General features: G+C 52.4%; 1 protein-coding gene across 2 annotated transcripts in view; it reads left to right on the forward strand.

The window, feature by feature from the left end:
* DNAH3 (dynein axonemal heavy chain 3) overlaps nt 1-23,690 on the forward strand; it is a 208,317-nt gene that overhangs the window by 20,865 nt on the left and 163,762 nt on the right. For both annotated transcript variants that reach the window (XM_066383459.1, XM_066383458.1), the window contains exons 9-14: nt 2,976-3,101; nt 5,424-5,619; nt 9,277-9,456; nt 14,714-14,850; nt 18,976-19,081; nt 19,286-19,464. In XM_066383459.1, the coding sequence (XP_066239556.1) occupies nt 2,976-3,101; nt 5,424-5,619; nt 9,277-9,456; nt 14,714-14,850; nt 18,976-19,081; nt 19,286-19,464 (924 nt within the window). The remainder of the gene's footprint in view (nt 1-2,975; nt 3,102-5,423; nt 5,620-9,276; nt 9,457-14,713; nt 14,851-18,975; nt 19,082-19,285; nt 19,465-23,690) is intronic.

Genomic DNA, 23,690 nt, shown 5'->3' on the forward strand with positions numbered 1-23,690 from the left:
CCGGTCAAGGCACATATGAGAAAGCAGTCAATGAACAACTAAGGTGCTGCAACAAAGAATTGATGCTTCTCATCTCTCTCCCTTCCTGTCCGTCTGTCGCTATCTGTCCCTCTCTCTCTGACTCTCTCTCACTTTGTAAAATAAATAAATAAATAAATAAATAAATAAAAAGAATATTTTTATCATTCCCGAAAAGAAAACCATGTCCCATTAGCAGGTCCCTCCCCCGTTCTCTCCCTCCCACTCAGCCCCTGCTGGAAACCACAACATCCGCTTTCTGTCTCTGGGGGTCGGCCCGTTCTGACATTTTATATAAAGGCAGTCCCGGGGTCCTTCGTGTCCTCAGGGTTCATCCACATGGAAGCCCCTGTGCGTTCTCCATCCCTTCTCCTGCCTGAAGAAGATTGCATCCTGTAGCCCCGCCCCCTTCTGTTCTATCCGTTCTTTGACTGCACTGGGAAGAATGGCTGTCATTTTCTTCTGGGCTCCCCTCCAGAACAGGTGCAAATCCTGGTGGGAAAAACGAGGCTCACGGCAGAATGCGTTTTATCCTGGACAACTTAACTTGTTCTTCACATTCTTAGTTTTTACCCGTATTTTTGAAAGGGAATTGTTGGGGAAGTCAACCTAGGAGGGAGCCCACCAATGACAAGAAATGAGCACCTCCCCCCCCCCCTTCTTGGGACAGAATCCCGTTTTCTGAGGCGCTGGAAGGGCCAGTCAAGACACTGATTAGAGAAGCAACTTTCTAACTTGGGATAATTTATAGAATGGGCTTCGAGCCCAGATTGCCTGGGTTCTGGTTGCTGCTTTGTCGCTAATGAACTTTGTGATCTGGGGGGGGGGGGGGGGAGTCAAGCCCTCTGGGCTCCTGTTTCTTTACGTGTAAGATGGGAATGATAACAATGTTACGTCATAGGGTTGTTGGGTACAGTGCTTAGAACAGTGCTGGGCAGGCAGAACTTGTTCAGTAAATGAAGGTCCTGCTTTGACTACCAGCATCTGTATGACCTCAAAAAAAAATTTAACAAAGAGCTTGGTCTCAGGCCTGGTAAAATTGCCAGAGTTCAGTGCCCAAAGGAGGTGCACGTAAGTTTAATTTGATTATATAATGAAGATGGGAGATTATTGGACCTACAGCCTCTACTGAGAAGAAAGGACATGCTTTTCCCGGCTCCATAAAGAAAATTACGTGGGCCAAAAATGGCACAGAAATGAACCAGAATCTTCCAGAAGGTTTTGCCAGCTGAATAATAATAATAATGATAAAACCAGCAGGAAGGAAGATTTGTTAAAGTAATGATACAGAGTAATTTTCTTACATGACCTGCACTGTTTTTGTTTCTTAAATTCGTTTTTATTTAGAAAATTCAGTTTAACAGAGTCATATTGACCCCCAAGGGCACATAGATTTCAGGTCGGCGTCTCCACATCATTTGAACAGTGGATTATGCTATATACCCATCACCCCAACTCAAATCCTTTTCTTTCTCCTCATATTGACCCGCACCATTTAACTCTGAAAGTTCTCAGAGGTCACCTCGTCATCATGAAGGGCGAGGCGTTTGGGAACGGAATGAGGGTGGCGGTCTCAAGGGATGTATGCTTTCTGACCGCTGTGAGAAGTTTGTTCAGGTGTGGGACATCACCACCAGGTGGTGACCAGGGCCGTCCTGGGGTGGACCAGGGCCCTATGGGATGAGCAAGGTTCTCAGGTTCTGTCTTTCCCTGGCAGCGTTCTGTCCCTGGCCAGACAAGAGGAAGACTCAAGTTCACCACCTCCAAGACCAAGAAACAGAGGCTGCAGGGTGTACGGAGAGGGCGTGCCTCGAAGTCATTACAGTGGGGGCTGACAGTGAGAGGCAGCAGCTGAGAGAAGCTAAGAACTAGACCAGAAGTGAGGTCTCGTTGGGCAAGAGACAGACACGGATGATTTAAAAGGGTGATTTATAAATGAAGAGAGTAGATGTCAGGAAGGGACAAGGGTGGCCCTAAAAGCCAGAAGTGGCCTTGGGGGGGGTGAAGGTCAACGCATCCGCTGACCTGAAAGAAATGGGAAAGGATTAAAGAGCATCGCCCAACACGTATACTTTGAGCGCCCGCAGCGTGTACGGCAGTGTGCTGAGGGCGGCCGGTGTGTCCTGGTGCACCTGTCAGAGGGGCGTAGGTGTGTCCTGGTGCACCTGTCAGCGGGGCGCAGGTGTGTCCTGGTGCACCTGTCAGAGGGGCGCAGGTGTGCCCTGGTGCACCTGTCAGAGGGGGGCAGGTGTGCCCTGGTGCACCTGCCAGAGGGGCGCAGGTGTGTCCCGGTGCACCTGTCAGAGGGGCGTAGGTGTGTCCCGGTGCACCTGTCAGAGGGGCGCAGGTGTGTCCCGGTGCACCTGTCAGAGGGGCGTAGGTGTGTCCCGGTGCACCTGTCAGAGGGGCGTAGGTGTGCCCCGGTGCACCTGTCAGAGGGGCGCAGGTGTGCCCCGGTGCACCTGTCAGAGGGGCGTAGGTGTGTCCTGGTGCACCTGTCAGAGGGGCGCAGGTCTGTAGGTTTCTGGGGTTCAGACCAAAGCCATCCTCCCAGTTTTCTCAAGTAGCTCAACTAACCACCTGATCATGAAGGTGGTGCATTGTTTTTCCTGAGGCCTCTTTGTCTTCACTGCCTGTTGTGAAGAACTTCGACTGGTCCGTTTGGGGTCCCACTTCCCAGACAGCCACAGGGGAAGTTTGTGCCCAAACCCTCACCCCCCACGGGCGACCCGGCACGACACAGAGGAAGACTCAGTAGACACCCTCTTTGCAAGAGTTTTTGGGGACGACCCACTCCCTCCTCCGGCTCCCGCATTTTTCAGATACACTTGGTTTTGATCTGCTCAGATCTTCTCTCCTGGGAGAAAAGACAGGATTGGCCCTTCGAGCCTGTCCTCCCCGCCTTCGGTCACCGAGCACCTTCTCTGCTGAGGCCGCGTGTCCCTTTCTCTCGGCAGACTGAGGGACCTCCGCTTCGTCCGCACAGCGGAGCTCCTGGCGGGGACGCTGCCTCTGCAGCCCGGCGAGTTCTGGGATGTGGTCCAGAAACACTGCGAGGAGGCGCGCCAGGTCCTTCTCAACAAGTCAGTGTCCCCCCCCCCGCCCCCCTCCCGCTGCCACCCAGGGTGGGGCAGGTCCTTCTCAACAAGTCAGTGTCCCCTGTCCCCCCCCCCGTCACCCAGGGTGGGGCAGGTCCTTCTCAACAAGTCAGTGTCCGCCTCTCCCCTCCCCCCGCCCCCCGCCACCCAGGGTGGGGCAGGTCCTTCTCAACAACTCAGTGTCCGCCTCTCCCCCCCCCCCGCCACCCAGGGTGGGGCAGGTCCTTCTCAACAAGTCAGTGTCCCCTGTCCCCCCCCCGTCACCCAGGGTGGGGCAGGTCCTTCTCAACAAGTCAGTGTCCCCTGTCCCCCCCCCCGTCACCCAGGGTGGGGCAGGTCCTTCTCAACAAGTCAGTGTCCCCCCCCCCGCCCCCCTCCCGCTGCCACCCAGGGTGGGGCAGGTCCTTCTCAACAAGTCAGTGTCCGCCTCTCCCCCCCCTGTCACCCAGGGTGGGGCAGGTCCTTCTCAACAAGTCAGTGTCTGCCTCTCCCCCCCCCGTCACCCAGGGTGGGGCAGGTCCTTCTCAACAAGTCAGTGTCCGCCTCTCCCCCCCCCCCCGTCACCCAGGGTGGGGCAGGTCCTTCTCAACAAGTCAGTGTCCCCTGTCCCCCCCCCCCCGCCACCCAGGGTGGGGCAGGTCCTTCTCAACAAGTCAGTGTCCGCCTCTCCCCCCCCCCCCGTCACCCAGGGTGGGGCTGCTTCACGGGGTCCTCGAGACAGAGAGCCCTCCGGCAGGAACACGGGTTCCCAGCCCGGGGGTGGGCTGCGGTTTGCAGACTTCCCACGGACACCATCTCCCTCCGTCCCCTTCCTGTCTGGGTCCCCCTCTCCATCCAGCCTTGGTGTCTCCTCACCAACTCTGCTCTTCATGCCCCACCCCCAACTCCGAGCTCCCTCTGGCTTTTTAAACTCTCTCGTGAGCATTCACTGTGAGGGTACCCCTTTTGTGCCCCTCTTCCAAAGTCCTCAAGGCCTTGCTGGGTGACAGGACAGCGCAGCTGAGTGACCTGTGTTCAGGTGGCCCAGATGAACAGCCGCGGGGTTCCAAGCTTAGGTGGTTTCCAGGCACTTAGTTAATTCCTGTCTTTCTTCACAAATGCACACAGGGCTGTGTCAGGAGCCAGAGACTTTCTCTCCTATAAAACGATGATAATGCTACTTGCCCTTGGAGTTTTTTGGGGGGGTTGTTTATTTTTTGTATTTTTCTGAAGTGAGAAGCAGGGAGGCAGACAGCCAGATCCTGGATGTGCCCGACTGGGACCCACCCGGCATGCCCACCAGGGGGTGATGCTCTGCCCATCCGGGGCGTTGCTCTGTCGCAACCAGAGCCATTCTAGTGTCTGAGGCAGAGGCCACAGAGCCATCCTCAGTACCCGGGCCATCTTTGCTCCAATGGAGCCTTGGCTGCGGGAGGGGAAGAGAGAGACAGAGAGGAAGGAGAGGGGGAGGGATGGAGAAGCAGATGGGCACTTCTCCTGTGTGCCCTGGCTGGGAATCGAACCCGGGACTTCCACACGCCTGGCGGACGCTCTACCGCTGAGCCAACCGGCCAGGTGGCCCCTTGGGCTTTTATTATCGGGGAATATGCAGGTCTGTGCAGTAGCTGGCTCAGGGTCACTGCTTAGTAAAGATGGTGATTATCACCCCTACACTGTGACTTGTCCTCTAGTCTAGTACTTCTAGATTGCTGCAGTCGTAGTTTCCTGGCAACCAGGAAAGAGATGCCACGGGAGGGACAGGGTGGTGGTTCCCACCGGGAATCGGGCATGAGAATTGGGGGGAAGGAGAAAGAAAGGACCAGTGAGGCGTCCATTTCTTTCTTCTTTCGGTTTTCAGACTTCTCCCCTGGACTTCTGAACGGCCACCGCCACCCTGGAGTGTCTCCTCTCGCGCTTTCCTCCTTTCCTCCTCTTTCTCTCTTCTTTCCCCGAGAAAGTCTGAACCGTAGACCAGAGACTTGCCAGGGAGAGACGCCGCACAAAACATTCCAGTTCCTTAGGTGACTTCACCCCAATCTCTGATTATAATTAAAAAAAAAACAAAAAAACAACTCTAAGCTCTTTCGACAGAATGTGACACCGGGATCCCCTGTCCATCTGGCTACTGTTAATGGAAGAAGAACCTCTCGGTTTTTTTTCCACAGGAAAGGGCTGTTGGCAGGAGAGGCCGCGGGCAGGGGGGGAAAGCCCCAGTTGGCAAAGCCGCCGTCTCCCCTGCCGCGGAGCGTGGGGCCGGCGGGGAGGACGCCTCCAGCCTCCAGACTCGGAGGAGGAGGCTCTTACGTGGACCCTCCCCGGTGTTTGCAGGTGGATCCCCACCTGTGCGCAGCTGTTCGTCTCCTGGAAGGAGCACTGGGTCCACTTTGCTCCCAAGAGTGACTATGACTCCTCGCGTCACATCGAGGAGTATTTTGCCTCTGTGGCCTCGTTCATGTCCCTGCAACTCAGAGGGCTGGTCATTAAGTCTCTTGAGGACCTCGTCTCCTTTTTCATGATACACAAGGTAGGTCGGGGCCACTCAGAGGCTCTTCTGAGGGACATGACCAAGCTGGAGCGAGGGTTCCATCAGCTATGAAGCCAGGACAAAAAAAACAACAACAAACAAACAAACCCCCCCACACACAAAATTCTTGATTCCCACATAGTTCATTCAGGTCATTATTACTTTACAAACTAATAACGGGAAACTGCAGCAAGCTGTCCTGAGATAATTACCCAACAGAAATGGAGACGTTGATAAAGAAATTTGAAGAAAACTCTGACAGGGTAGCTCAGGGGTCCCCAGACTACGGCCCACGGGCCGCATGCAGCCCCCCTGAGGCCATTTATCCTGCCCCCGCCGCACTTCTGGAAGGGGCACCTCTTTCACTGGTGGTCAGTGAGAGGAGCACACTGACCATCTCATTAGCCAAAAGCAGGCCCAGAGTTCCCAGGGAAATACTGGTCAGTTTGTTGATTTAAATTTACTTGTTCTTTATTTTAAATATTGTATTTGTTCCCGTTTTGTTTTTTTACTTTAAAATAAGATATGTGCAGTGTGCATAGGGATTTGTTCATAGTTTTGTTTGGTTTTTTTTCTGTATTTTTCTGAAGCCTGAAACGAGGAGAGACAGACTCCCGCATGTGCCCGACCGGGATCCACCCGGCACGCCCACCAGGGGGTGATGCTCTGCCCCTCCGGGGCGTCGCTCTGTTGTGACCAGAGCCACTCTAGCGCCTGGGGCAGAGGCCAAGGAGCCATCCCCAGAGCCTGGGCCATCTTTGCTCCAGTGGAGCCTCGGCTGTGGGAGGGGAAGAGAGAGACAGAGAGGAAGGAGAGGGGGAGGGGTGGAGAAGCAGATGGGCGCTTCTCCTGTGTGCCCTGGCCAGGAATCGAACCTGGGACTTCCTCACACCAGGCCGACGCTCTACCACTGAGCCAACCGGCCAGGGCCCATAGTTTTTTTTTATAGTCCAGCCCTCCAATGGTCTGAGGGACAGTGAACTGGTCCCGTGTAAAAAGTTTGGGGACCCCTGAGGTAGCTCATTGATTAGAGCATTCTCTGGATACGCTAAGGTTGAGGGTTCCATCCCCAGGTTTAACCCCTGGACAGGTCACATACAAGAATCAACCAATGAATGCATAAATAAGGAACAACAAAAATCGATATTTCTTTCTCTCTCCCCCTTCTTCTTCCTTCCTCTCTCTCACTCTAAAAATCAATAAATACATTTTAAAGAAAAAGAAAATGTAAAGAAAGATTGAATAAAATGGAAAACATACCTTTTATAGTGTGTGTTTGGGGGTGTAGTCACTTTTTTACCCTCTCTGTTACAGGACAGGGTTAAAGAAAGTTTGTTATCAACCTTTAGCTTGGTGTTTGAGGAGTGTTGTATGTATCATTGCAGATACTGACTTGTGTTCTTTGGACTTTGGAAGGGGCATTCCCTAAAAGCAAAAGACTTTGTTGACCTAGCCAATAACTTCCTTCCTCAGTGAAGTCCACATTAGACCTAAAAACAGTGAAGTCATGGTTTTCAGAGCCTCATAGCATCCCCTAAACTTGGGGAGCTTAGGGATCGAAGAAGATCCGTTTAAATTTTATATGCTGTGGACATCCGACCTTAAAAAAAAAAGTAAGATAAAGTCAAAAATTGCCTGGTTATAAAAGTTACATAATAGGCGTTTTTTTTCAAATGAGATAAAGATGACCAATTGATCTTTTGCTCAAAAAAGAAAATATAGAAATAAGCGCTATTAGATTTAAACTGCAGTGTTAGTGCTCTTAGGAGGACCAATCTAGAGGTGTCACTGCAAACTTCTGCTCCGCCCTAAGCAGAAGAGGCTCAGATACACGAACAAATCTCATTCTAACATTCCACACAGAGGCAAAAGGAAAGTCTTCAAAAGTCTGAACGAAGGGGAAACTTATGGGTATTTGATACGTAGTGCGTGTTTAACAAATGTTCGCCCGTCATCCTTAAACTGATGTAGGAATGTCTAAAGGCAATTAGACAAGTACTTCACAGCTGCCCTGTGGCAATCTTGAGTAGGCTCCGTTTGTTACTCACAAAAAGCGGCTGTCTTACTAGTTAGTCCCTGTAGACTAGAGAATGGTGCGAATCCCCACACCAGTGTTGTTGTAGGGAAGCTTGACATTTGAAGTCGACTGTCGGCTCGTTTAGCAACTCTGTGTGAAGTAGACCGATAACGAAGACTGGTCTCTGTGTGAATCCAGTCAGCAAATTTTCATCGAGCACCCCATTATTCGCTTCAGTGCCATCTGAGATGTTTTGGAAGAGGTCGATGGTTCAGGCACCGGTCCTGCCCTCCCGTGTAGAGGGGAATAGAAACAATGAGATGTACACTGCTCACAACAGTGAGGGGATCAGGGACCGTGCAGACTCTCCAGTACTTTCAGCCTCTGTCTAGTGCCTTCTCACCAGTGAAATAACAGTGGGTTTTGCCTCTCATTTGTATCATCAAACAACTTTCTTTGACTTGTCATTTGCTTTTCTGATGTTCTTATTTCATTAAAAAAATAAATAAATAAATAAATCTGCCTGACCAGGCAGTGGCGCAGTGGATAGAGCGTCGGACTGGGATGTGGAAGACCCAGGTTCGAGACCCTGAGGTCACCAGCTTGAGCGCGGGCTCATCTGGTTTGAGCAAAAGCCCACCAGCTTGAACCCAAGGTCGCTGGCTCCAGCAAGGGGTTACTTGGTCTGCTGAAGGCCTGCAGTCAAGGCACATATGAGAAAGCAATCAATGAACAACTAAGGTGTTGCAACGCCCAATGAAAAACTAATGATTGATGCTTCTCATCTCTCTCCGTTCCTGTCTGTCTGTCCCTGTCTATCCCTCTCTCTGACTCACTCTCTGTCTCTGTAAAAAAAAAACAAAAAACCAACCAAACAAAAAAAATCAAACACTTCTTATTTTTTTATTGCTTCGTATTCATTTTGAAATATTCCTTAATTTCTGTGAGCAGTGTCCGAGTCACTCTCTACAAGAAAGGAAGACGGAATGCCCTCAGGAGGGGGGGAGGTGGAGGTTATCTCTGGCTGGGGACTAAGGAAGCTTTTTGAAGGGAGGGGAGTTTGAGATGAGTTTGGACGGATCGGAAGGATCTGGAACATATGAAGGCAGGAATTTCCAAGCAAAGTAAAGGAAACACACAAGTCCCGGCTCTGAGGAAGAAGGGGAGCCGGGATGGACTAACCCAGGGGTCCCCAAACTACGGCCCGCGGGCCACATGCAGCCCCCTGAGGCCATTTATCCGGCCCCCTCCGCACTTCCGGAAGGGGCACCTCTTTCATTGGTGGTCAGTGAGAGGAGCATAGTTCCCATTGAAATACTGGTCAGTTTGTTGATTTCAATTTACTTGTTCTTTATTTTAAATATTGTATTTGTTCCCATTTTGTTTTTTACTTTAAAATAAGATATGTGCATTGTGCATAGGGATTTGTTCATAGTTTTTTTTTATAGTCTGGCCCTCCAATGGTCTGAGGGACAGTGAACTGGCCCCTTGTGTAAAAAGTTTGGGGACCCCTGGACTAAGCCATTCCTAGCCCTGATGTTAAGTGTGAGCTCGTCATACTAACAATGTTAAAGCCCACTGCCTTGGGTCTGGGAAACCCTGCTTTTGGTGACAGTTGCCATATCTTATGTCTCCTGAAGGATGGGAATGACTTTGAGGAGCCCTACCGAGAGATGGAGTTTTTCATGCCTCAGCTGATCACGATCAAACTTGGAGTCCGGGAGCCCGCGATTGTCTTCGAGCCGTCTTTTGATGGTTGCTGGGAGCTAATACACAACTCTTTCTTGGAAATTATCAAGAACTCTGAGGGGATCCCCAAGGTGAAGTATTCACTTAACCGCGCTTGTACCTTTTTTTTTTTTCTTATTGCAAAAATAGGTGTAAAATGGCTATTTATACAAGATGTTCAGTCAGGAGAGTTTCACTTTGGGAGATCTATCCTGAGTACACTCCCCTTGACCCCAGAAAGAGGATTTGGATCATAAAGAAATGTTCATGCATCCCAGAACTGTGCTTCTAACAAGAGCGTTAAGACTTGCTTTGTAGGAGAGAGTAGCCTTCCCCCTCACGATACCACCCTCCAAAGGGAAGGTGTGTCCCAAGCTGTATCCATCCTGGGTGACAATTCATGGTGGAGCAATTGCCATGAACTTTCCCAGAGTCTTCATAAAACTGCATCTGATTTAGCTCTTGAAGTTTCATATTTTTTTGTGTGTGTATTTTTCTGAAGACAGACTCCCACATGCACCCGACCAGGATCCACCCGGCACGCCCACCAGGGGGCGATGCTCTGCCCATCTGGGGCGTTGCTCTGTTGCAACCAGAGCCATTCTTGCGCCTGAGGCAGAGGCCACAGAGCCATCCTCAGCGCCCCGGCCAACTTTTGCTCCAATGGAGCCTCGGCTGTGGGAGGGGAAGAGAGAGAGAGAGAGAGAGAGAGAAAGAGAGAGAGGGAGGAAGGAGAGGGGGAAGGGTGGAGAAGCAGATGGGTGCTTCTCCTGTGTGCCCTGGCCGGGAATTGAACCTGGGACTTCCACCACTGAGCCAGCCAGCCAGGCTCATATGTTTTTTCCTTTGTTTAACGACTGTAGGTGTCCAGGGGAGAGTGCAGCCTCCCATGCTGGCCCAAGTCCTTTTCAGTCTCCACTCCCGGGTGGCATTACCCAGTCAGCTTCCTGACATTTGTGGTAGCTGAGTCTTAGGACTGGGCCAGGTCCCCCACATGAGTGTGAGCGACCCCTTTGTGTGCCATCTTCTCTTTCCCTCTGGCGGTTGGCGTGGCCAAGGGGGTTGGTGTCCAGGGCCAAGGGACCTAGGAGGTGTTGCTCTCCCCGACACTCCTGACCAGGCATTGTGGGTGATGCGTGGATGATGCTCTTGAGTGTGTTCTCTCTGCGGTTCTGTACAGAGGGGCCTGGTTCTACGAGCTCAAGATGTGAGCTGGGGTTGTAGGTTGTAGGGCAGCACGTGAAACCAGTGTCCCAGTGGGCTTCCCTCTAAATTTTGGGTTTTGAACCCGACCCAACCGGGTTAACAAGAAGCCTGGGTGGGCGTGTGGAGGGGAAAGAGAGAGCAGGCGGCTCTCCTGCCACCGGTGTCCCGAGGGAGGACGTGAGAAGGAAGACCCTGCACCTTGGAAGGATGAGTGTGAAGCTTGGGGACAGACACAGCGCACACTGCCACGTCGCCTGAGCTCGCCTCCCGTGCTGTTGGGTCGCAGTGTTAGCGAGCACGCAGGCTGGCAGAGCCCAGGGCTCACGTGGCTGCTGTTGCCCAGAGCCCAGCAGGAGCCGGGAGGGTCCGCAGGATGTCACGGTGAGAAGACACAGCCGCAGGTCGTCGTCGGCACCACGTTTGAAAGCTCGGCCCAAGGGAATGCCGGCGACTCTACCAAACGGGGGTGGGGGGAGCAGCCCAGGCTCGAAGTTCTCCGTCTAAAGACGCTCGCAACTGTGTGTCCTGCCCCCAAACGACCCGGACGGTTCTTTACCTCTGAACTCAGTAGTGATGGTTTAAAAGTTCTTCAGGTGGACTATCTAAGAAAAATATCTAAGAAAGGCAACAAGTAGACAGTACTCCCTGTCCCTGCCAGTCTGGCCACATTTATGGTTAAGCATGAATTTTAAAGGTTAGAAAAAAGTCAGCGTGAGATGTTTGATAATAGCTCTCAACGTGCAGAAGAAAAGCATATCTGAGAGAAAGTCACTAAGAGAAACCAAAGCAAATTTTAGAAAGTATTTGTCTTAGTAAGAAACAAGATTGAGGGGGTTACGGACAAGATGGCAGTGTAGGAAATACTAAAGTCCTCCCACAAACACATCAGAATTACAACTAAACTGCAGAACAACCATCATCCAGAACCATCCAAAATCCAGCCGAACTGAAGTCCTGTAATTAAGGATATACAGAAGAAGCCACAGGACTGGAAGGAGGGACAGAGAGATGGAACAGGCTGGTCCTACACCCATATTTGTTGGGTAAAAATCGGGAGGGATGTTGTGGATGCAAAGGTTCCATCTTAACAACAAACAAGCAAACAATCCAATTAAAAAATGGGGAGAGGACCTGAACAGACATCTCTCCCAAGAGGACATACAAGTGGCCAACAGGGTTATGAAAAGATGCTCATCTTCATTAGCTATTAGAGAAATGCAAATCAAAACTACAGTGAGATACCACCTCACACCTGTTAGATTGGCTGTTATCAACAAGACAGGTCATAACAAGTGTTGGAGAGGCTGTGGAGAAAAAGGAACCCTCACTCACTGCTGGTGAGAATGTAAACTGGCACAGCCATCATGGAAGAAAGTGTGGTGGTTCCTCAAAAAATTAAGAATAGAATTACCATATGGCCCAGCAATCCCTCTATTAGCTGTCTGCCCCCAAAACTTGAAAACACTGGTATGCAAAGACACAGGCACCCCCATGTTCATCGCAGCACTGTTCACAGTGGCCAAGACAGGGAAACAACCCAAGTTCCCTGATAGAGGACTGGATAAAGAAGAGATGGGACATACATACAAGGGAACACTACTCAGCCACAAGAAATGATGACATATTTTCATTTAAGACGACACGGATGGACCCTGAGAACATTCTACTGAGTGAAATAAGTAAATCAGAGAAAGCTAGGAACTGTATAATTTTTCACACATAGGTGGGATATAAAACGGAGACTCATGGACACGGATAAAAGTGAGGTGGTTACCTGGGGGAGGGCAAGAGCAGAGGGGAGTTACGAGGGACAAATACACGGTGACAGAAAACGATCTGACTTTGGGTGATGGGCTCACAGCATAATCCACCGTTCAAATGCTATAGAGATGTTCACCTGAAACCTATGTCCTCTTACTGATCAGTGTCACCCCCATTAAATTTAATTTTCAAAATAAAATTATTTTTAAAAAAGAAAGAAAAAGGAAATTAAAAAATACAACGAGGAGGATGAGGGTGCTGTCCTGATTTCCTACAGATTGAAATAAAAAGTGGTCCGTGAGAGGCGTAAGGAAATCGACACAGGCCGCGTTAAAAGAAGTGTTTTCTGAAATTCAGACCTTAGAGCTAAGCAGCATGTCCATCAGCGTTAGCCAGCGTTATGTTTACAGTCAGAAATATTATTTTTACATTCATATTTATTTATAATCAGAAATATTACAGCTGTATCGACGTTACTTTGGAAAGAGCGGTTCAGGCCAGTGTCTCTCTCTCCCGGTGGGAGAATCTTCCTCACTCCGAGTGCCAGGACCCTGCCAGGCTGGACGTGGTTGGCCTGCGCACCGAGGGCGAGGGCGAGGGCGAGGACAGCGAGTCCGGGACCAGAGGTCCCGGGAGAGAAGAGCGCGTCACGCAGCTGAGCAGGACACGGCGCTGTCGCTCTGCAAATCAGGGTGACGGGCGGCTCGGCGGGGCGTGGGGAGAACCAGCCACGCCCACGGGCAACAAGACGAGCCGCTTCCTCTTTCCGTTGGAGACGTCTCCCCGAGGGACCATCCACTTCCCCGCCCACGTGTGTCCGCTGCGTGGCCCGGACGCAGGCCCCGTCGCGCTGCCTGAGACCGTTTCATCCCCGGCGCTTGACCCGTGCCAGAGGCTCCGTCTCCTGGCTTTCAGCCTCCGGCCGCGGCAGAGACCTTCCACCTGGTTCGGAACCTCCGGGTGGACGGCAGAGGAGGGCATAGGTCACGGCAGAGGAGGGCACAGGTCATGGCAGAGGAGGGCACAGGTCACGGGCAGTTGCTGCCTCTCCGTCCCTGTCGTCCCCTCAAGAGCCCGTGCCTGGTGTGACGGGAGGCAGCGCTCTGAAGCTCCTGCTGACCCCGAGCCCCACCCAGTTCCTCGTGGACAGGGCAGGGGAGGGCAGCGGGTCCGGGCAGGGGTGGTGCTGCCTCCAGGGGTCGCCCCCGCGAGCCCGTGTCTAAGAGGTGTGCACTCATGCCATCCACCGGTCAGTCGGAGCCTCTGAGTTTTCAGACGGATATTGGGAGAGCCTCAGGATCCTCACACCCTAGCTCTTTTTTCCCCCTTCCTTCCGGAGCTGAGAGAAGAATCTAGGGTGTCTCTCCTTTTTTACAGATGAGAAAACGCAAGTCCAGAGAGCGGTGACTTCCTTAAGGTCACCTAGTGAGTGGCAGAGTCAGGATGGGAAGCCACCTCTTCGTAGCTTTAACTGAGAGGGAAGGTGATGGCAGGTGGTGGGGTCCCTAACGTTCTAAGGCAGGGGTCGGGAACCCATGGCCCGCGAGCCAGATGTGGCTCTTTTGATGGCTGCATCTGGCTCGCAGACAAATCTTTAATAAAAAAAATAATAATAACGTTAAAAATATAAAACATTCTCATGTATGACAATCCATTCATTTCCTACCGCTGGTGTTCATGGTTGCAGGTGGCTGGAGCCAATCACAGCTGTCCTCCGGGACAACACCAAATTTTTATTGGATAATGCATCAGGTACACCGGTCGTTGTATGGCTCTCACGGAATTACATTGTAAAATATGTGGCGTTCATGGCTCTCTCAGCCAGAGAGGTTCCCGACTCCTGCTCTAATGTCCCTGCACTCACGTGGTATTTATGAAGCATGTCCTCTGTGTCAAGCTCTTGGGGGGGCCCTTTAGAAGAACACAGAATCCAGGTGTGATCCAGGCCCTCCTGGTATTTATATTCCATCCCCTAAAAGCCCCAAAACAGCTCATGACACATTCACTGACTGACAGTTGTGGTGAAAGGAAAAAAAAAAAAAAAAAAAGTTCAGCACGAGAACTCTCAGCAGGGAAGCCCCCGGGGGACTCTCCCAGGACCGGAGATCAGAAAGAACCAGGAACAATGAGTTCTGAGGGGGAGGAGCGAGCCCAGCCTCCTTCCAGAAGAAAAGGAAAAACGGAGCGGGGAAGGCGGCTGGGGTGCGGGGGAGGGCGCCGGGAAGGACGCACTGTCCCCTGGGGCGCCGGGGAGGACATCGCGTCCGTCCGCTGGGGTGTGGGGGAGGGCGCCGTGTCCGTCCGCTGGGGCGTTGGGAGGACTTCACGTCTGTCTGTCCGGTGCTGTCTCCCTCCTCACGTCTTCTGGTCTCTACGCTGCAGGTGGAATCTGTCCTCTTCCCGGAGCTGAAAGGCTATAATCTGACTCTTGGAACCGTGAGCCCCGAAGAAAAACTGGTTTCTGATTTCGTGGCTCAAACCTTTGAGGTCTTTCAGAAGAACCAGCTGGGCCCCCAGAAGTGAGTGAGTTTCGCTGTCACGGGACCTTTGGGGCATGGGTTTATAGAGTGTTGGGGGGTGACTATCGTCAAACAAACCATCGCCGCCGTTCCCACATGCCCGAAATGGTTGGTAATAGCCGATTCTTGTTTGCGTGGGCATTTCTGGTTTACTGGTTTTTCTCGGACGTGATGCAGAAAATTATCAGGAGAGCCGAAATTCCAATTCAGTGGCAGGTCCATGTTCGTCACTTGAAAGCCGTGGGCTCAGACCGGTTTGGGCGTTTGGAAATGTCTGGGCTTTAGGGACATGACAAGTTGCCCAGGTCATACACCTACCGAGCTGCGGCTTCCACAAGGGCTGGGGCCGCACCCCTCCCGTGAGTTCAACAGACGGATGTTTCTGCCGTGAAAACCGGGAACATTCACACCAATAGCCAAACTCACCTCGGTTGAGGGCGGCTTTCGCTCTCCAGTGAAGTTCGAGGCGACTTCCTCTTTGCAGAGCTGTTTGAACTTCGGGATGAAAGGAAAGGGGTGGAGAGCCAGTTATCTGAATGCTCCTGAGTCCTCACTCACCCTGTGGAGCACATGCGTCCGCTCCTGTGAGCTGTCCTGAGTTTAGGACGGTCACAGAACGGAGCTCCCAGCTTCTCGAGGGAGCCGCTTTTGAGAGCGGAGAGGATGTGTTTTAACAATGACCACGGGGCCACAGATAGATGGGGAACTTCCGCAGGTGCGTGGCCTCCCAGGACAGAGCCCTAGCCAGGGACCCCGGACTTCTCTGGACTGCGGCTCTGTTGACACTTTAGAAAAGTAAATTCTGCAATGGAGGGCTGTCCTATGCAGGGTGGATTTTTTAGCAGGCTCCCTGGCCTCTGCCCATTAGAGGTCAGTAGGATTCTCCATTCACCGTGACAACAAATAAATGTCCCCAAACGTAGCCAACTGTCCCCTGGGAACAAATCACCCTCTGCTGAGAACGACGGCTAACCTAGTCTGAAACATCACAGACTCGGATGTGGAAGCTCCTACCTCCTGAACTGGACCTGGGGCGTCGATCTGAGACCCCCGGGTTCTGGGCTCATGGAGTCGCCTACGAACATTTTTGCCCTCTGGACGGGCAGTTCTGTGGTTTCTCCTCTGTCTCAGTTTCAGAGTCTCTGAAGTGTGTGGGTCAACTCTTAGAAGTGGGTGTGCCACTGGGCCCCACAAAGTTAATTCTGCTCATTCCAAATCTTTTTTTTTTTTTAAGTGAGAGAAAGAGAGACAGACAGAGAAAGACAGACAGACAGGAAGAGAGAGAGATGAGAAGCATCAACTCGTAGTTGCAGCACCTTAGTTGTTTATTGATTGATTGCTTCTCATATGTGCCTTCCAGTGGTGGGATTTAAATAATTTAACAACTAGTTCTCTGCCCTAATGACCATTCTAAGTATTAAAAATATGATATACCAAAGGTAGTTCATTATTTCATGCATTTAATACTTAAATAATAACAATAAAAGAGGTACACAACACTAGATCATGTTACAGGAAAGAGTTTTAAAATATTAATAAAAAATATTAATAATACCTGACAAAAACAATAAAACTGTGATTTAAGGTATTTCCAAGTACAGCTTGTCACCCCCTGGATGTCTGGCACTTTTTCTCTTTACGTTGTATGTATGTTTACTGAAGTAACAAACGTGAATGAATTAAAATATAGTATCTCATCAAAGGGATAAGGAGTTTTATGAAGTGAAAAAATAAATATTACAAGCATAGTTCAGTCAAATTTTTTTCACCTGTAGTCGGAATGAACATGACCACGGGTGCTTAGACCACGCGTTGTGCAGGTGAACGTTAAAAAAAGAGTAAAGAATGAAATTTGTGGTTTCCACACCGGGCGGCTGCCCAGGAGTCCACCCTGATGACAAGGGCCATTTTAACAACCGGTTTGCCAAACTCAACAAAATATTAGGTATCGATTCTTCTGAACCGGTGCAAACCGGCTGAATCCCACCACTGGTGCCTTGACCAGGGGGCTCCAGCTGAGCCAGTGACCCCTCGCTTAAACCAGCGACCTCGGGGTCATGTCTATGATCCCGCGCTCAAGCTGGTGAGCCCGCACTTAAGCCGAGGACCTTGGGGTTTTGAATCTGAGTCCTCAGCATCCCAGGCTGACGCTCTATCCACTGTGCCACCGCCTGGGTCAGGCTCACCTTTGCTTTTATTTAAACTTATTTTATGTCAGAGCATTTCAAACATGTCCTCCAATCTAAGAGCAATCTGTCCAGCTACTTTCGCATTAGCTGTTAGCAAACAGCGGGAAACAATTTTATTCCATCGATGTGAGGTTCCTCAGTTCCAGATTTTTATCTTAAAATGTACACATGGGGCCCTGGCTGGTTGGCTCAGTGGTAGAGCGTCAGCCTGGCGTGTAGAAGTCCCAGGTTCGATTCCCGGCCAGGGCACACAGGAGAAGCGCCCATTTGCTTCTCCACCCCTCCCCCTCTCCTTCCTCTCTGTCTCTCTCTTCCCCTCCCGCAGCCGAGGCTCCATTGGAGCAAAGATGTCCTGGGCGCTGGGGATGGCTCCTTGGCCTCTGCCCCAGGCGCTAGAGTGGCTCTGGTCGCGGCAGAGCGACGCCCGGAGGGGCAGAGCATCGCCCCTGGTGGGCGTGCCGGGTGGATCCCGGTTGGGCGCATGCGGGAGTCTGTCTGACTGTCTCTCCCCGTTTCCAGCTTCAGAAAAATACAAAAAAAAAAAAAATGTACACATGGAATTTTAGAGCTGGAAGGAGGGATAGGAAGTCATGTTTCTTGCATGTCCACTGGATGTCGGGTTCGGTATTAACTGCTTTAGGAATACATTGTTAAAACTGCGCTCTGAGGCGTTATTACTGCCACTTCCATGAAAGACCCTGATCTTTTTTTTTTTAATTTCTTTTAAATTTTGATTTATTCATTTTTAGAGAGGAGAGAGAGAGAGGGAGAGAGAGAGAGAGAGAGAAGAGAGAGACAGAGAGAGAGAAGGGGGAGGAGCTGGAAGCATCAACTCCCCTATGTGCCTTGACCAGGCAAGCCCAGGGTTTTGAACCGGCGACCTCAGTATTTCCAGGTCGACGCTTTATCCACTGCGCCACCACAGGTCAGGCCTGACCCTGATCTTTGAAGAAGAGAAATACAAGGGGTCCTCGGGTGATGACACAGTTCTGTCCCTATGACAGTGACGTCACCCGAATTCTGGTGTAAGAGGAAACACACCCTAGCCTACATCACTCACCTACCCTCACACGGTTGCAAAAATCATCCTCTAGAACAGGGGTCTCAAACTCAACTCAGCATGTGGGCCGCAGAGCAAGATCACAGCCGTTCGGCGGGCCGCACTAGGTCTACAAAAGGCAACTGTTACACAACACTTTTCTCACTGCAGTTGAAAACAAAAAAAAATCAGTACAACAAGCACAATCGTACATGCAGTTTACTCAGTGTCACAAAACGACCAGAAACTGTAGTTCGCATCACAACTGCTGTTAACTAAGCTAATATCTAGCTAGGATGCTAGAGAAATGAAAAATACAAGTAGGCCCCTAGGCTTACTTAATTTTATCCAAAATATTTTGAACTTCATGGATTAGTCTGCGGGCTGCACAAAATTGTTTGGCGGGCCGCATGCGGCCTGTGGGCCGCGAGTTTGAGACCCCTGCTCTAGAGAACATAAAAACACAGCTCAGCCACAGAAAGAGGAAAAGGACATAACTCTACTGTCCTGGACACTGTACTGTAGTAACAGAAAAAATGACCAAAAATGAGTGTCCAAAAAAAAAAAAGCATGACGCTAATGGCGTGAGCCGAAACACTCTCGTCTCAGTTTTTCAGTTGTCATGGGGGTGAGCGTGGTGAACTCGGACACATCGCCTGTCGAGACCGCCGTCCCAGGAGGGTCCCCCGTGTCCGGTCTAAGTTCAGGCAGCTGGGAGGTAACAAAGCTGGAACCTGCAGCCAGAGTTCCGGATCTCCTGTTCAGCATGCCTTCGATTCCTCGTCTGGGCTGGGGCTGATTTTCTGTGTGTGCTGAGCCTGCTCCCTGGCCGCTCTGACTGACCTGGCTTGGTGGCCCGCGTCTGTGTGTTTGCTTCCATGCTCCTCGCCGGGGAAGATACCTGCAGGTCTACAGAAAGTACGATGACTTGCTGGATGACACGGCACGGCAGAGCGTCACCGCGTTCCTGAAGGAGAATCACGAAATCGACGATTTTGTGACGGTAGGCGCTCACCCCTTGGCCGTTTCATTATCTGGGTGACACGGGCTGCAGCTCCTTCAATCGGTAGCCGGTGGGTTTTCTTCGTATATAAACGGGGTTCAGTGTGGCACCAGGTGGTCCCGGGGGACGCCCCTGGCAAAGCCATAGAGAGGCTGGAGGTAAATGGAGCCATTGACTACATTCCTCCTTTTTTTTTTTTTGCAGAGGATCGATGGCATAAAGAAGCGGAGAAGTGAGATTGCGTCCATGCACATTTCTGTGCCACTGGCCATGTTCTGCCTGGACGCCGTGACCCTCAACCGTGACCTGTGTGAGCGAGCCCAAGACCTGGTGGACCGTCTGATTCAGTTCCAAGTGGACGTCAACCGCGACACCAACGCCAGGTACTGTCGTGGCGAAGTCAGAACGGTGTCTGGCGCCGTGGGAGGCGGAAACCATGGAGAGAATGTGCCCTTCCCGGCAACGACCAGGGAGCTTCCGGGTCCCGCTGTGTCCACCCCGCGATGAGGGTGGCGCGGGGCTCGCGCTCGGGCTGGAGGCGAGCGGGTGTGAGAACACTTCCCGGAGCTGGGAGGAGGAGGAGGTCAGCCGTGTCCCCAGGTAGTCTGTGGAGGGTCCTCTGCTTCCTCGCAGGTGACTTCTGGGAAGTGCCGCTTCACGGGGCTGCTGTCGAAGGTCACAGGTCCTCCCGCTCGTCATCTGCTGGACACACTCAGGGGCTCCCCTTAGAATCACTGCTGGACACGTTCAGGGGCTCCCCTTAGAGTCACTGCTGGACACGTTCAGGGGCTTCCCTTAGAATCACTGCTGGACACGTTCAGGGGCTCCCCTTAGAATCACCGCTGGACACACTCAGGGGCTCCCCTTAGAATCACCGCTGGACACACTCAGGGGCTCCCCTTAGAATCACTGCTGGACACACTCAGGGGCTCCCCTTAGAATCACTGCTGGACACGTTCAGGGGCTCCCCTTAGAATCACTGCTGGACACACTCAGGGGCTCCCCTTAGAATCACTGCTGGACACGTTCAGGGGCTCCCCTTAGAGTTACTGCTGGACACGTTCAGGGGCTTCCCTTAGAATCACTGCTGGACACGTTCAGGGGCTCCCCTTAGAATCACTGCTGGACACACTCAGGGGCTCCCCTTAGAATCACTGCTGGACACACTCAGGGGCTCCCCTTAGAGTCACTGCTGGACACACTCAGGGGCTCCCCTTAGAGTCACTGCTGGACACACTCAGGGGCTCCCCTTAGGAGTCACTGCTGGACACGTTCAGGGGCTCCCCTTAGAATCACTGCTGGACACGTTCAGGGGCTCCCCTTAGAATCACCACTGGACACGTTCAGGGGCTCCCCTTAGAGTTACTGCTGGACACGTTCAGGGGCTTCCCTTAGAATCACTGCTGGACACACTCAGGGGCTCCCCTTAGAGTCACTGCTGGACACACTCAGGGGCTCCCCTTAGAATCACTGCTGGACACACTCAGGGGCTCCCCTTAGAATCACCGCTGGACACACTCAGGGGCTCCCCTTAGAGTCACTGCTGGACACACTCAGGGGCTCCCCTTAGAATCACTGCTGGACACGTTCAGGGGCTCCCCTTAGAATCACTGCTGGACACGTTCAGGGGCTCCCCTTAGAGTCACCACTGGACACACTCAGGGGCTCCCCTTAGAGTCACCACTGGACACGTTCAGGGGCTTCCCTTAGAATCACTGCTGGACACGTTCAGGGGCTCCCCTTAGAGTCACCACTGGACACACTCAGGGGCTCCCCTTAGAGTCACTGCTGGACACGTTCAGGGGCTCCCCTTAGAGTCACCACTGGACACACTCAGGGGCTCCCCTTAGAGTCACCACTGGACACGTTCAGGGGCTCCCCTTAGGAGTCACTGCTGGACACACTCAGGGGCTCCCCTTAGAGTCACTGCTGGACACGTTCAGGGGCTCCCCTTAGAGTTACTGCTGGACACGTTCAGGGGCTTCCCTTAGAATCACTGCTGGACACGTTCAGGGGCTCCCCTTAGAATCACTGCTGGACACGTTCAGGGGCTCCTCTTAGAATCACTGCTGGACACATTCAGGGGCTCCCCTTAGAATCACCGCTGGACATGTTCAGGGGCTCCCCTTAGAATCACTGCTGGACACGTTCAGGGGCTCCCCTTAGAATCACCGCTGGACACACTCAGGGGCTCCCCTTAGAATCACCGCTGGACACACTCAGGGGCTCCCCTTAGAGTCACTGCTGGACACACTTGGGCTCCCCTTAGAATCACTGCTGGACACACTTGGGCTCCCCTTAGAGTCACTGCTGGACACACTTGGGCTCCCCTTAGAATCACTGCTGGACACACTCAGGGGCTTCCCTTAGAATCACCGCTGGACACGTTCAGGGGCTCCCCTTAGAATCACTGCTGGACACACTCAGGGGCTCCCCTTAGAATCACTGCTGGACACACTCAGGGGCTCCCCTTAGAGTCACTGCTGGACACACTTGGGCTCCCCTTAGAATCACCGCTGGACACACTCAGGGGCTCCCCTTAGAATCACTGCTGGACACACTCAGGGGCTTCCCTTAGAATCACCGCTGGACACGTTCAGGGGCTCCCCTTAGAATCACTGCTGGACACACTCAGGGGCTCCCCTTAGAATCACTGCTGGACACACTCAGGGGCTTCCCTTAGAATCACCGCTGGACACGTTCAGGGGCTCCCCTTAGAATCACCGCTGGACACACTCAGGGGCTCCCCTTAGAATCACTGCTGGACACGTTCAGGGGCTCCCCTTAGAATCACCGCTGGACACACTCAGGGGCTCCCCTTAGAATCACCGCTGGTCACGTTCAGGGGCTCCCCTTAGAGTCACTGCTGGACACACTCAGGGGCTCCCCTTAGAATCACCGCTGGACACGTTCAGGGGCTCCCCTTAGAATCACTGCTGGACACACTCAGGGGCTCCCCTTAGAATCACCGCTGGTCACGTTCAGGGGCTCCCCTTAGAATCACTGCTGGACACGTTCAGGGGCTCCCCTTAGAATCACTGCTGGACACACTCAGGGGCTCCCCTTAGAGTCACTGCTGGACACACTCAGGGGCTCCCCTTAGAGTCACTGCTGGACACACTCAGGGGCTCCCCTTAGAATCACCGCTGGACACGTTCAGGGGCTCCCCTTAGAATCACCGCTGGTCACGTTCAGGGGCTCCCCTTAGAATCACCGCTGGACACGTTCAGGGGCTCCCCTTAGAATCACCGCTGGACACGTTCAGGGGCTCCCCTTAGAATCACCGCTGGACACACTCAGGGGCTCCCCTTAGAATCACCGCTGGACACGTTCAGGGGCTCCCCTTAGAATCACCGCTGGTCACGTTCAGGGGCTCCCCTTAGAATCACCGCTGGACACGTTCAGGGGCTCCCCTTAGAATCACCGCTGGACACGTTCAGGGGCTCCCCTTAGAATCACTGCTGGACACACTCAGGGGCTCCCCTTAGAATCACCGCTGGACACGTTCAGGGGCTCCCCTTAGAATCACTGCTGGACACACTCAGGGGCTCCCCTTAGAATCACTGCTGGACACACTCAGGGGCTCCCCTTAGAATCACTGCTGGATACACTCAGGGGCTCCCCTTAGAGTCACTGCTGGACACATTCAGGGGCTCCCCTTAGAGTCACTGCTGGACACACTCAGGGGCTCCCCTTAGAGTCACTGCTGGACACATTCAGGGGCTCCCCTTAGAATCACTGCTGGACACACTCAGGGGCTCCCCTTAGAATCACTGCCGAGCAGACTTCTGTGTAGATGGTCTAGGAGTTTGTCATGCAATCATTAAAAATTTTTTTTTTAATTTAGTGAAAGGAAGGGAGGCAGAGAGAAAGACTCCCGCATGCACCCTGACCAGGATCCACCCGGCAAGCCCACTAGGGGGTGATGCTGTGCTCATCTGGGGCCCTGCTCTGTTGCTTGGCAACCGAGCTATTTTAGCGCCTGAGGCAGAGGCCATGGAGCCATTCTCAGCACCCAGGGCCAACTCACTCCAACCATTCGAGCCATGGCTGTGGGAGGAGAAGAAAGGAGGGTGTGGAGAAGCAGATGGTCTCCTCTCCTGTGTGCCCTGGCCGGGAATCGAACCGAGGACTCCTGCACCCCAGGCCGATGCTCTACCGCTGAGCCAACCGGCCAGGGCCCCCTTGACATCTTTCACTGGGTATTTTACGAGTCGACTCGAGCTACCGCAACAAAATATCACCGAGAGGCTTAAACAACAGAAATTTACTTTCTCACTGTTCTAGAGGCTGGAGGTCTTAAGGTGAAGGTGCCAACAAATCTGGCTCCTAGCAGAGACTTTTCCAGGCTTGCAGACAGACGCGTTCTTGCTGCGTCCTCACAAGGCAGGGGAAGAGAGTTTGGGTGTTTCTCTCTCTTCTCACAAGGGTCACCCCGTTCTAACTTCATTTAACCCCATCATCTCTGCATAGGTCCTGTCTCTCGGCACGATCCCACTGGGCACTAGCGGTTTGCCTCAGACTGGACGTGTGTGTCCTCCCCAGATTCGTACGCTGAAACCCAGTACCCAATGTGATGATACTTGGAGGTGACCTCTGGGTGGTGATC

This window comes from Saccopteryx leptura, chromosome 4, assembly GCF_036850995.1.
Source record: "Saccopteryx leptura isolate mSacLep1 chromosome 4, mSacLep1_pri_phased_curated, whole genome shotgun sequence".
Classification (NCBI taxonomy): Eukaryota; Metazoa; Chordata; class Mammalia; order Chiroptera; family Emballonuridae; genus Saccopteryx; species Saccopteryx leptura.